General features: G+C 33.0%; 3 protein-coding genes across 3 annotated transcripts in view; 2 read left to right on the top strand and 1 right to left on the bottom strand.

The window, feature by feature from the left end:
• Positions 1 to 721: 721 nt before the first annotated feature.
• Positions 722 to 7,236, bottom strand: LOC111697505 (REST corepressor 3). Its single transcript, XM_023467530.1, has 10 exons — positions 7,103 to 7,236; positions 6,600 to 6,734; positions 6,029 to 6,081; positions 4,833 to 4,933; positions 4,372 to 4,483; positions 3,722 to 3,792; positions 3,041 to 3,089; positions 1,886 to 1,996; positions 1,084 to 1,216; positions 722 to 894 (listed from the first exon to the last, which is right to left on the bottom strand). Exons 1-10 carry the CDS (start codon positions 7,227 to 7,229, stop codon positions 737 to 739), a joined length of 1,050 nt encoding a protein of 349 aa, XP_023323298.1. The 5' UTR covers positions 7,230 to 7,236; the 3' UTR covers positions 722 to 736.
• Positions 7,237 to 8,030: 794 nt separating this feature from the next.
• Positions 8,031 to 9,552, top strand: LOC111697515 (INO80 complex subunit C-like). Its single transcript, XM_023467542.1, has 4 exons — positions 8,031 to 8,203; positions 8,357 to 8,453; positions 8,682 to 8,780; positions 9,465 to 9,552. Exons 1-4 carry the CDS (start codon positions 8,069 to 8,071, stop codon positions 9,503 to 9,505), a joined length of 372 nt encoding a protein of 123 aa, XP_023323310.1. The 5' UTR covers positions 8,031 to 8,068; the 3' UTR covers positions 9,506 to 9,552.
• LOC111697514 (GPI transamidase component PIG-T-like) overlaps positions 9,529 to 11,505 on the top strand; it is a 19,134-nt gene continuing 17,157 nt past the window's right edge. Inside the window, exons 1-3 of the mRNA XM_023467541.1 lie at positions 9,529 to 9,618; positions 10,971 to 11,013; positions 11,360 to 11,411. Of these exons, the coding sequence (XP_023323309.1) occupies positions 9,556 to 9,618; positions 10,971 to 11,013; positions 11,360 to 11,411 (158 nt within the window). The 5' untranslated portion in view covers positions 9,529 to 9,555. The remainder of the gene's footprint in view (positions 9,619 to 10,970; positions 11,014 to 11,359; positions 11,412 to 11,505) is intronic.

Consider the following 11,505-nt stretch of genomic DNA (forward strand, 5'->3'; position numbering starts at 1 on the left):
AAATTATCTACCTTACAAACGGATCTTGATCAAGATATATTATGAATACTTTCGTCTCTCTGATTTGTTATAAAAAAAAACGTTCTTCATTCTAAAGCGGGTAAGGGGGACAGTTCAAAGAGATTCAAAAAGATCTCTTTTTAAAGGTATCATTGTTATTGCAAGAATTATTTCTGAAAACAAGTTATTTGCAAATTTTATTGATCTTTATCATTTCCCCCGCAAGGAAAACCTTGGTTTTTCTACAATTTGTTTGTTTAAGTGGAAAATTACAGATATTTTGTGGCTGGACTGTTTTTGCTGAACTTCTTCTAGATTGTTAAATATATCCTTCAGGGTACACAGTTTAGAACATCGTGTTGCTTACATTTACTNAAACCCTCTGAATGCATTAACATATTAAGTTTATCCTACTTAAGGTTTAATACTGGTAAACATGTTTATTTCATTTTATTAGGGTTTCCTAGTTTCAGTTCTACGGTATCCCCTTCCCAATTGAGCATATATAAACTATATTGTTACAACCTGTATTGAGCATATATAAACTATATTGTTAATAATCCCAACGTATTTCCAGTTCTTAATCTGTATTCCTATCTTATTCGTTTCCTGTATTCCCATCTTATTCGTTTCCTGTATTCCCATCTTATTCGTGTCCTGTATTCCTATCTTATTCGTGTCCTGTATTCCCATCTTATTCGTGTCCTGTATTCCCATCTTATTCATCTCCCCTTGTTTACCTTTTCGTCACCCTATACTCATCTCCCCCTATTGTCCCCAAATTTGTTCCCCAAATCTTACCTTGTACAGCAAGGAGATGCTCGTCATTTGTCCATCTAGCGTTTATTCTAGAGGCTGAGGGTTCAGGGATACGGTAGGGATCAATATCACGACCTAAAATATACATCACAATAAATCCCAATTGAGAGCTAGATAGATGCAGTATGCAATATACAATATACAATGAACAATATACAATGAACAATGAACAATGAACAATGAACAATGAACAATGAACAATATACAATAAAAATGCACATTCCGATATAATTCAGAATTGTAAGTACAGAATTTTTATTTTACCTTTTGTTTTTTTGCGGAGTCCTGACAATGTTTGTTTGTTGCTTTGAACAGTTCTCTTGTACTGCAGAATTTCCCTGTCTAGGGATTTGAGGAGAGAATCTCCCTGTCCGCTCGGGCCCGTAGCCAGCGACACCTATACAGAGTTATAGAAAATCTAAAGCAGAGTTTCGAGGTATATAAACACTCATGTATTGTATTGTAAAGATTTTAAATATATTAAATTGTTAAGATAGATATTTACAGAAATTCTATCAGCGCATCTGAAAAAAAAATCGTAACCCATTGAATACCGAGCTCTTAATGAAATTCTATAGGAGATGGGAAATCATGTGCAAATAGGTTTATTTCTTTTGTTATTTAAGGTTTTGTTTTACTTGGTATCTTGATCTGGATCTAATGTTTTATGATTATCTTTTTAGGGGGTGCACGATACACAGAGAAGACAGGTGCTTTCCCAGGGAATGGGCTCCAGCGTTAAGATACGCACTCATCCTTTTCTTTGTTGTTTACTTTGAGCCCAAGCTCTTATTTAAAACCAAATATATATGTTTACGTTATGAATCCTTGCCCATGCCCCACCTTCGATTCATGCTGTACTGATTTTGTCTTTTGTCCTTTTTGTGTTTTTCTTAACATTTTTTTATATTAAAGCTAAAAATGGGAGCTATTAAGTCCACCTGCTGCGGAATTTGATTTGAATAAAAGTTTTATTTAAGATGAATGAGCCAATGAGCTCAATGAGCTCAATGAGGCAGTCAATAAGTCAATGAATCTATGAATGAATGAATCAATCAATACTTACTAGATCGTCGTGGTTTATATGCATTCCCTTCGGAGGTCTGGTCGCATTGCGAAATATCGATCTGTTCGGTTTCAACCCGTCTTTCCGTAAGGGACCCGTCGTCGGTCGAAACTAAATAATAAGATTATTAAGGATAGCTTGCAAACCTAGCTGAAGTCATAGTACGTCCCACCGTTTACCCACGCTAAGTCGTAAATTATGATTTTAGTTTTTTCCCCGTTAAAAGTGGACCCGCTCATTTTGGAATCTCAAAACCAAACTAAGAACATTCCAATTGGTCTCCCGAGTTACCCTATCTAAATTTGATGCAAATCAGTCCAGGGGTTCTAGAGTTATGGTGGGTCAAACAAACATACAGACAAACACATTTGTAAGGACCATGAAACAAAGAACGGGCGTAATTTTTAAAAAAAAAATTTTTGGTACAAAGAAAAGTATTAAAAAAATGAAAGTTTAATGACCAATTTTTCATTCCCATGAATTCCAAAAAATATACACCCCTGAAGTTAATGAAAATATACACCCCTGAAGTTAATGAAAATATACACCCCAGAAGTTAATGAAAATATACACCCCTGAAGTTAATGAAAATACACACCCCTGAAGTTGATGAAAATATACACCCCTGAAGTTGATGAAAATATACACCCCGAAGTTGATGAAAATATACACCCCTGAAGTTGATGAAAATATACACCCCTGAAGTTAATTAAAATATACACCCCTGAAGTTAATGAAAATATACACCCCTGAAGTTAATGAAAATATACACCCCTGAAGTTAATGAAAATATACACCCCTGAAGATAATGAAAATATGCACCCCTGAAGTTAATGAAAATATACACCCCTGAAGTTGATGAAAATATACACCCCTGAAGTTAATGAAAATTTGGAAAAGTACCGACAAACTCAATTATGATTTATGAAGAACGAATCAGGAAAAACGCAAAACTTAGACAAAAGAAACACTCACAAAATCATGTGTTGATTACGAACATGGAAAAATACTGTCATTAAAAGAGAAAAAAAAAAATTTGGTGAGAGCACTTGATAGATTTTGTACGGCGTAGTTTGCATTTTCGTTTCTTTTTAATTTTTTTATTTTATTTACATTTTCCTTCCCCCCCCTTATATTCTGATAAATATGACCCACCTGACCGGTCCTGTTCCAAAACAGATGACAGGTTCCGCACAGGTTTCCTCTACAATAAATAAATTTGTTTCTATCAATTAGATTTTTTTTAATATCAAGAAAATTTAAAACTCATTAGCTTGAATGACCGACAGAGGCATTGCTTTTAAACCGACAAAAGTAAAAATTTGACATCCAAAAGAGTAGACGAACCAACGAACCAACGAACCAACGAACCAACGAACCAACCAACCAAACAACCAACCAAACAACCAACTAACCAATCAACCAACGAACCAACCAACGAACCAACCAACGAACCAACCGGAGCCAAATAAACAAGCAAGCAGTGTTTGGGATCTGAATCCGTTGAATCTACAACATTTTGGCTTCGTGGATCCAGACCCGGATCCAAGGGGCAAAATATCAACCATAACTACAAACAAAAATATTTTGCTCTCTAAACTCAAATCTGAACTGATAAAAAACAAAAACAAAAATAAAAAAGATTAATACAATTTTTCCTTATCTGGAATGGTTCATCAAGTTTCAGCATGACAAAAAGAAAAAAAATTTCAAAAATCTTTAAAGAAATGTTCATGACCTGGATCCCTTTTACCAGTGTATATCCAGCATCCGGATCCGCATCAAAATTAAATGGATCCTAAGCACTGCAAGCAGCCAATCAAACAACCAACCTACCTTGAACTGGGTTGAGGGGAATGACAAGATATCCCGCAGTTTATACAGTTCTCCATCTTTTCCCCAACTGTCTGGATACAAATATAAATTAAAGCAACTGTGCACGATTCACAACGGTACTTTTCAAACTTTGCTCTGATCAATAGCATTGAAGAACTTAAACGAAAATCACAAGTCACTGTGTCACCAAAATGGAATCAGTTTTTGAAGGAAACCACACGGATATCTCATTCGTCTTTGACAAAACACTGTTTAAGGGTACCATTGTGTATCAGACAAACCACACTGTAAATGGACACGCTGCTTTAAATTACATGTACAATCTCTTTAAATTACATGTACAATCTCTTTAAATTACATGTACAATCTCTTTAAATTACATGTACAATCTTTAAAAAGTTATAATTTCAGCTACATTCACGGGTGTTTATTTGTACTTTTTATGTTAGGATGAAAGAATGAATGAATGAATGAATAAATTAATAAATAAAAGGATGAAAGAATGAATGAAAGAACATATTAAAGGATGAATGAAAGGACATATTAAAGGATGAATGAAAGGACATATTAAAGAATGAATGAAAGGACATATTAAAGGATGAATGAAAGAATGCATCCTCCTCCATCTCACCTATGAATATATCTCTCACCTCCTTCTCCGTATCCTCTTCGTCCGACGGATCTGGGAAATTTTCGTCGCCGAATTTTCCTTCATCACGAACACTCTGCAACTTCTTTGCATGTCGGTCCATTAAACTGGTCCTGGAGAAATAAAATAATCACTAAATTTTGTATAAATTGATCATGGAACTATGGATTAAATTATAAATGGAGGACGAGGGATGAAGTCATGGATCAATGGATTTGAAAGCGGATAACATTGATTAAATTAAGGGTAAATAGAGTGAATGAACTAAATTATGAATAATTGCGAATCAAATGGCAATTTTTGTTTTCATACTTTTTAAAAACTTTTAACCTTAAAATTCTTTTATATTCCCTAATTCAGCGAATACCCAAAAAAGCATAAATACTTTCTAAAAAAATTGATTTTCAAAAAAAAAGGCGGGGGGGAGGGGAAATATACACTCCTGATGAGAGGGTAAAATACCTTGTTCTTGTTTTCTTCCAGCTGTAATAATATTTGACGAGAGCTGCAATACTCTTGTCCGGGAGCATCTGCCTGATTCGGTGGAAGGATTTACCATGGAACTACAACAGTTTTATATTTTTTCTTCTATACGAGGCAAAACCTGATATCCCCCCTCCCCTCCACATTCTTCACTAATACTTTCCTGTCGTTGCGATTTCATCGTTGGGGAAAATAAATAAAAAATATTTTTGTTAATTTTAGTGTAAAATCGTATCACCAAAAGCTATAAAAAATTAAATAATACGATAACATAACATATATATTTTGTCGAAAAAAAAATTTTCTTCCCAACCCCATTTTTAAAACATGTTTTTCCCTAGAAGTTATATATGCTTGCGTCAAGCGAAATTTTTTGAAAGGGTTTTATTCGCTGTTATTGGGATAATTAAGAATTTTTAGGCGGAAAAAATTAAATTTTTGGTAAAAAGTATTAAAAAGAATGAAAAAAAAATAGCCTTTAATTGGTTTAATTGGTGTATTTCTGCTATTGTATCACTGGTGTGATAATTATAACATCTCGATCTTCTGTCTATGTTGGCCATTCAGTAGTTTAGCCATTCATCTAGTTTATTCTTGAAACTGTTCAGGTTCTTTGCATTTTTTACATCTTGTGATCATTAGATTTCCAACTTTTCATTTTCCACCCAAATCATCAAAAATCCCCCCCCCCCCCTAGAGCAGATTAAAAAATTCAAAGCTGGTAACTTTTGAATAAAAGAAACAAATTTAAATTAGTTTAGGTGCGACATTTATTCCGTCTATTATAAAGTTCTGAACTAGAAATACTGAACAGTGTTTGTTGTTTTCTTGTTTAACTACTGGGTGTTCCACAAAACATGACACTAACAAGACAGTTTTAGAGTCGTTTTTGATTTTAAAATTTATTTCCAAAAAGTGGTCGTCTTTTTTGTGCTTTCAATATTAACGGAGATGTTCAGAATTCCCTTCAGGTTTTAATTTTATCAACGAAATATGAACAAAGCTCTTCATATCTCCGGTAATATTGGAAATGCCAGAACTAGGGTTGACTATTAACTCTAGAATTTTTCTTCTTAAATTTGGTTTACGTATTAATGCCCAAAATTATTTCTAAAGTCAAAGACGACCTACAAGTCGGCTTGCTACTGTTATGATTCGTGAGACACCCTGTATACCTGTTCAGCATTATAACTATATTTTTCTTTCGCCATCTGGATAAATTCCTCCACTGAAATAAATATATATATATATATATATTATGTAATTTCTCTCTCTTTCAAACTTTTTATTGAAACAATAAAGGTACAGATCTGAGAAAATTGTGTAATAATGATAAAAAACACACGAATATTCATTTATATATATACATACAAAAATGCTTCTCGCAAATTACTCTCTAATTTAAGGTGTGGAATTTAAACTAGTAGAGACTTAGCAACTCTGAGATCTGGAATAAGATCTTACATGAAATGAAAAAGGACCTCTCTTTTTGAATATAATAGATAATTTATGTAATTTCTGTCCAAACTTGTTTCTTTAAAGAAATGCTAAGACCATTTGGAGGGGGGGGGGGGGAATTTTATCGAAAATAATATCCCTTTAACATCCTTAACAGTAATCTCAGGGGTATAAATTTAAATAAAACTATATCTTTTTCTCTCAGATATCGAATATCATACCCCCCCTCCACCCCACCCTCGAATATTCATAAATTAATATTAACCCCTCCAAGGGAAAAGTACTTACATCGCTTAGTTGAAATATTGTTACTGGGTGACCAGACAAGAAGGGCACGCTCAGCACACTGATCAGGGCGCCGGTCAACCTTGGGTATATACGGGGGCGGGACTGCTTGGTATTCTCGGCCTACACGAATACGCCCTAGAACAAGATCAAATAGGTTAATCAAGGAATCAAAAGGTAAAGTTACATGTCTGTACCCAATATCGAGCTACTGAACTTCTGACCTAACTTTCCTACCTACGCTGCAATATCGGACCTACGACAGCTTTTTATTTTGTATTTGTTAAGAATTAGGTTGGGTTATGACAATTTCCGGGCCAAACGCTAAATAAAGGACAGGAGAGGGGGGCTGAGCGCCGCTAGGTGTCCAAAATCGTTCTCATGGACAGACCCGATGAGGTTTAAAAATTTCTAGATGGGTGGGTTGACTTTAATTGGGAAAACTTGAAGCAAAGCTGGGTTTCCACAGCAGTTTTCAACTACTCTCACTTGACTCCAGTACATACCTTCTCTTTCGTCCTCCGAGCTCTCAGCACCCTGTCCGTTGGGTTGAAGGAGTTGAGGGGATCCAGGAGTAGATCCCTTCTTCCCATTCTTCAACCCCTGCCCCTCCTCAGAAGTCACCATTTTCATTTTAAACCTGAAAACGTAGGCAAAACTTGAAATTCGGAAAAAAACGCAAAATTATAAAGATTTGATTAAAAGACCTACACATTCAGTAGCACTAGAAAAATGAACTAATTATGCTAAATAATCCTAACGAAATCGTTGCACTTCTCTTCCTGTCCCTCCAGTTTCAAGCGAATGATTTAGGTTGGTGTAAAGTGGAAGAGACATTCGGAACACCAAAGGCGGAGTAATATTTGATTAGAAATAGTCCGAAATATATTTACTATTTTAATAAGACACAATTAAAAAAATATTGAAGAAATAAAATATTTGATCGAAAAATTGTATTTTAGTTGAAACTTCTTGTAGGTTTTGAAAAAACAAAGGTTTTAAGCTTGAATAAATATATTTATCAATACATTTGTGATACGGTTCCGTGGTGTTCCGAGAGCAATATGCTCTAATCCTGTAAGTAAATCTAGTAAATTATTTTCAGAATTCACGGTCAATTGTTACACTTATTTCACTATAATTATCACAGTTTAAGTTATAATATGATAAAGATAAGTACAAATATTTGATATATTACTATTTTTTATACTTTTTAGCCCAATTTTTATATTTTTAGGAGTTTTATTAGAACTTGTAGAATGTTTGGAAATCAACGGATTTATCGCAAACACCGAACAGCTGATTAAGATTTTAGTTTAGAGCTTGTTGAAAAAGTTTTAGAAAATTATTGGTAATGGTAATGCAGTAATTTATAATTAGGTATATTCCTAGAGAACGATTTCCAAAAATCGGTAATTAGGAAATTACCTTTTATGTAAAATTTGCATTTTCAGATAAGATGTGCTCTAAGGATGCCCGTTGAAGAGGAGAAAGTTGGAAGCTACAAACCGCCATCGTATCCTTTTAAAAATAATCAGTTTAAACACAGCAATATATCAAACGGGAAGAAAAAACCTTGGAAAACTTTGAAACAAATTTTAGCTCAGGTTGGTTTCAATTTGCTTCGGATTAAGTTTCGAACAAATGCATGATCCGGTAATTTCCTAGAGAACGATTTTTGGACCACCCTTAATTCCCCTCCCCCCTCTTATCAATTTTTTTTTTTTTTACAACTTTTTAAAGAATGACATTTTATATAGGAGCAAACCCTTTCTTGGCCTGAAACTGCAGTAACCTACTCATCCCTTGATGCACCTCCATCTTTTAAACCTTCTAAAAAGTATTCAGATCTTAGTGGTGAGCCTTTTAAAAAACTTTTAATAATAAAAATACCAATCTGACAATTTCCTCCATTGTTCCTGAAGTAGAAATGCGCACGTGAATGAAAAGAGAAACCACAATTAAAAACGATAAAGTTTCAAAGAAATTATATTTGACATTTAGTTCATTTTAGCCATAGATTTTATTAAGGGTACCGTTTTGAATCGAACATATCAACCTTATAAAGTTCAATACGTTCTATAGGATTAGAAGCTGTATATACGGACCCCCAGACCAGATTGAATTATAGCAACGCAGAAGAATTTCAAGAAATTAGGAGACTTCCAAGTGATATTGTTCAAGGTATTTCCAGGGGTGTACTGTATATCTTTATACAGTGGTCGGTGTTTATATCAATACAGTGAAGACGACTTTTCTAATAAGCTTTTCCAAACTGCAAGCTAACAAGTAAACAAAGTAAATAACCAGGAATAATATAAATTGTATAATAACTTCAAAGTCGCCTTTGACCCTTAGGATTAATTTGCGACTTCAATATAGGTAACTCACTGTTGAACAGGGTAAGTTGTTAGATATATGTTAGTAAATATCATTTATACCATTTAGAACTTCTTGGAGGTTGGAAAAAGTATCAAATATCTTGTTTGCAAATGTTTTAACAATATATTTTTATGAAACAATCACATAATATCTCTAGTCCTGCCATTTCCCAAATGTGGTTTGCCATTTTTGTTCATTTTCTTAATTTTATTTAATAAATTGAAATTTAAAACAAATTCCTCATATCTCTGGTATTTTTGAAAACAAAAAATTGACATACAACAATTTGGAATTCCCAGGATTAGGGCTATTTTGTGATTATTGTTTCATAATAGAAATTTTAAAATCAAGTTACCTATATTGAAATATTGAATGTCAAAAGCTTTATCGGAGGTCAAAGACGACTTTGAAGTTATCAATCATATATATTTTTCTGGGTTATTGAGAACACGTCACAGTATTATTTTTAACAGATAAATTTTCCAGGTTATCTGAGTCTGCGGAAAGCTAATACACTTCTTCAGTAAGATCACCCTCATTCTGCTTTCAACATTGATAAGCTAATCAATAATCAGCCATGAAGTTTCCAGATGTTTTTGTTTTCTTGGCCTTGTTAGCGGGTTCGGGGGCCAATGAACAGGTAGATTTTAAAGAGAGTGTTTACGATATTTGAGAAGGCTGTGAGGAGTGAGGACTCGTATATAGACAGAAACAGACCAACGTTTTTTTCAGGTAAACCACCAAAAAAGTTATATGAAACGACTTTGGGGGCGAAAACTCCACACATCAGAAGCGTAGCGTAGCGAGGGGGGCCAGTACCCCTGTGCCCCCCTAGACATGCAGAACAGAAATTTTTTGTCGCTTCGCGCTAGTGACTCAATAAATAACTCATCCAGATCCAGGTTAGGGTTTAACAACCTGTTGACAGTATACATTTAAAGCTGTTTGTATATTTTTTGTAAACACAAGAACAAGCCATCAATATTATAATAGTTTGGTATATTATTGAGTACTGAGCCAACCCTTCAGCATCTAACAAATGCAATTTTTTCCTCAAATCAAAGTTTTTTGCACTTTTACTACTAGATTTTACAATAGTATGATTGGTAATTATGGTAAGGGTAGATTAATATAGATTTTAAGCTTTAATTTTTTTCCTAATACGTTTATTAGAGGGTTGCACAAAAAAAAATTGCACCCCCTTGGGCTAAACCTCCATTACGCCCCTGCACACCATTCTAGGAAAAAAGTCCCAATTTCCAGTTACATTTTTTCTAAGGACATGTGAAAATTCTGACTTTTTTCCCCGAGTTATTTTCAGGATTTTTTTAGAAACTTTTTTCCTGCGACTTACTTATATAGATATTTTTAAAATTCAGTGATGGTGATGGACCAAACCTCTGTAGAGTAAAAAAGTAGATGTTAGTTCCACATTTATTGAAAACATATTTCGGTCTGGGTTGACCCTCGTCAGTTCTTGAGATTGTTTCTTCACAAAGATTAAAAACATTTTTACTGACAGTAATTTTAGAAGTTTATTGAAAAACTTGCCAAAAAAAATCATCTTTCCCCCTATGTTGATTCTGCCTCAAATGATTAATTTGTTAATGGATTTTAGTTAGAAAATCATTGTTATTTATAAATTTCCTGTGTATCTATTATTTCTCCGTCTGTATTGGATTATATTAGAACTAATGATGGTCGAGAACCCTCTATTTAGTTTGCATCACTATTCGGATTCAAATATATTTTTGCATTTCATGCATTTTTTAAGGATATTTAAAAAAAAATTGGTTTTTGATACTTTTGTTTAATAATTAATGTAAAAATCATTAGTTTTTCCTAATATTTGTTATTTATTAAGTATTATTTATTTCTAAGCTTTTTTTCTCACATTCCTAATATACTGGATAAAAAAACACGGTTTTGAAAGGAGGGTTGGTGTTGATAAAAAAGTTTTTTTTTTCAAGAAAATAATAAGATTTTTTTTAGGAGAAATTTACCGAAGAGCTATTTATTCGGCAAACCTCTACTGGTATGTTTCCATTTAAAATAAAAAAATATATTTTTAAACTTTATAATTCTTCCCACGTCAATTATAAATTATAAAAATTATAAAAATTGTAAAATTATAAAAAGCTTTTCTTTAGTTACCTGTAAACCTTTATAAGAAAAAGCTTTTAAACAATTAAAACTAGAATAAAAGTCGTCTTCATTATATTGATAAAATCGCAAACAATGCTAAATCTGAAAAACCAGTTTTTAATTGATTTAATTATATTTTAAATCGTTTTAAAAGTTTCTCAAATCTAATAATTACTAATACAATTTTTAAAGATAAAACAACCATTTTCCATTTTAGACCATTTTTTTTATTTTAGGCCACATTTATTCTCATTTTCGGTTTCTCACTCTTTGGGAAACAGATATCAGATAAGTATATATATATATGTACAGGATAAGATATCAGATAAGTATATATATATATGTACAGGATAAGATATCAGATAAGTATATATATATATAT

The sequence above is a fragment of the Eurytemora carolleeae genome, unplaced genomic scaffold (genome assembly GCF_000591075.1).
Source record: "Eurytemora carolleeae unplaced genomic scaffold, Eaff_2.0 scaffold265, whole genome shotgun sequence".
Classification (NCBI taxonomy): domain Eukaryota; kingdom Metazoa; phylum Arthropoda; class Copepoda; order Calanoida; family Temoridae; genus Eurytemora; species Eurytemora carolleeae.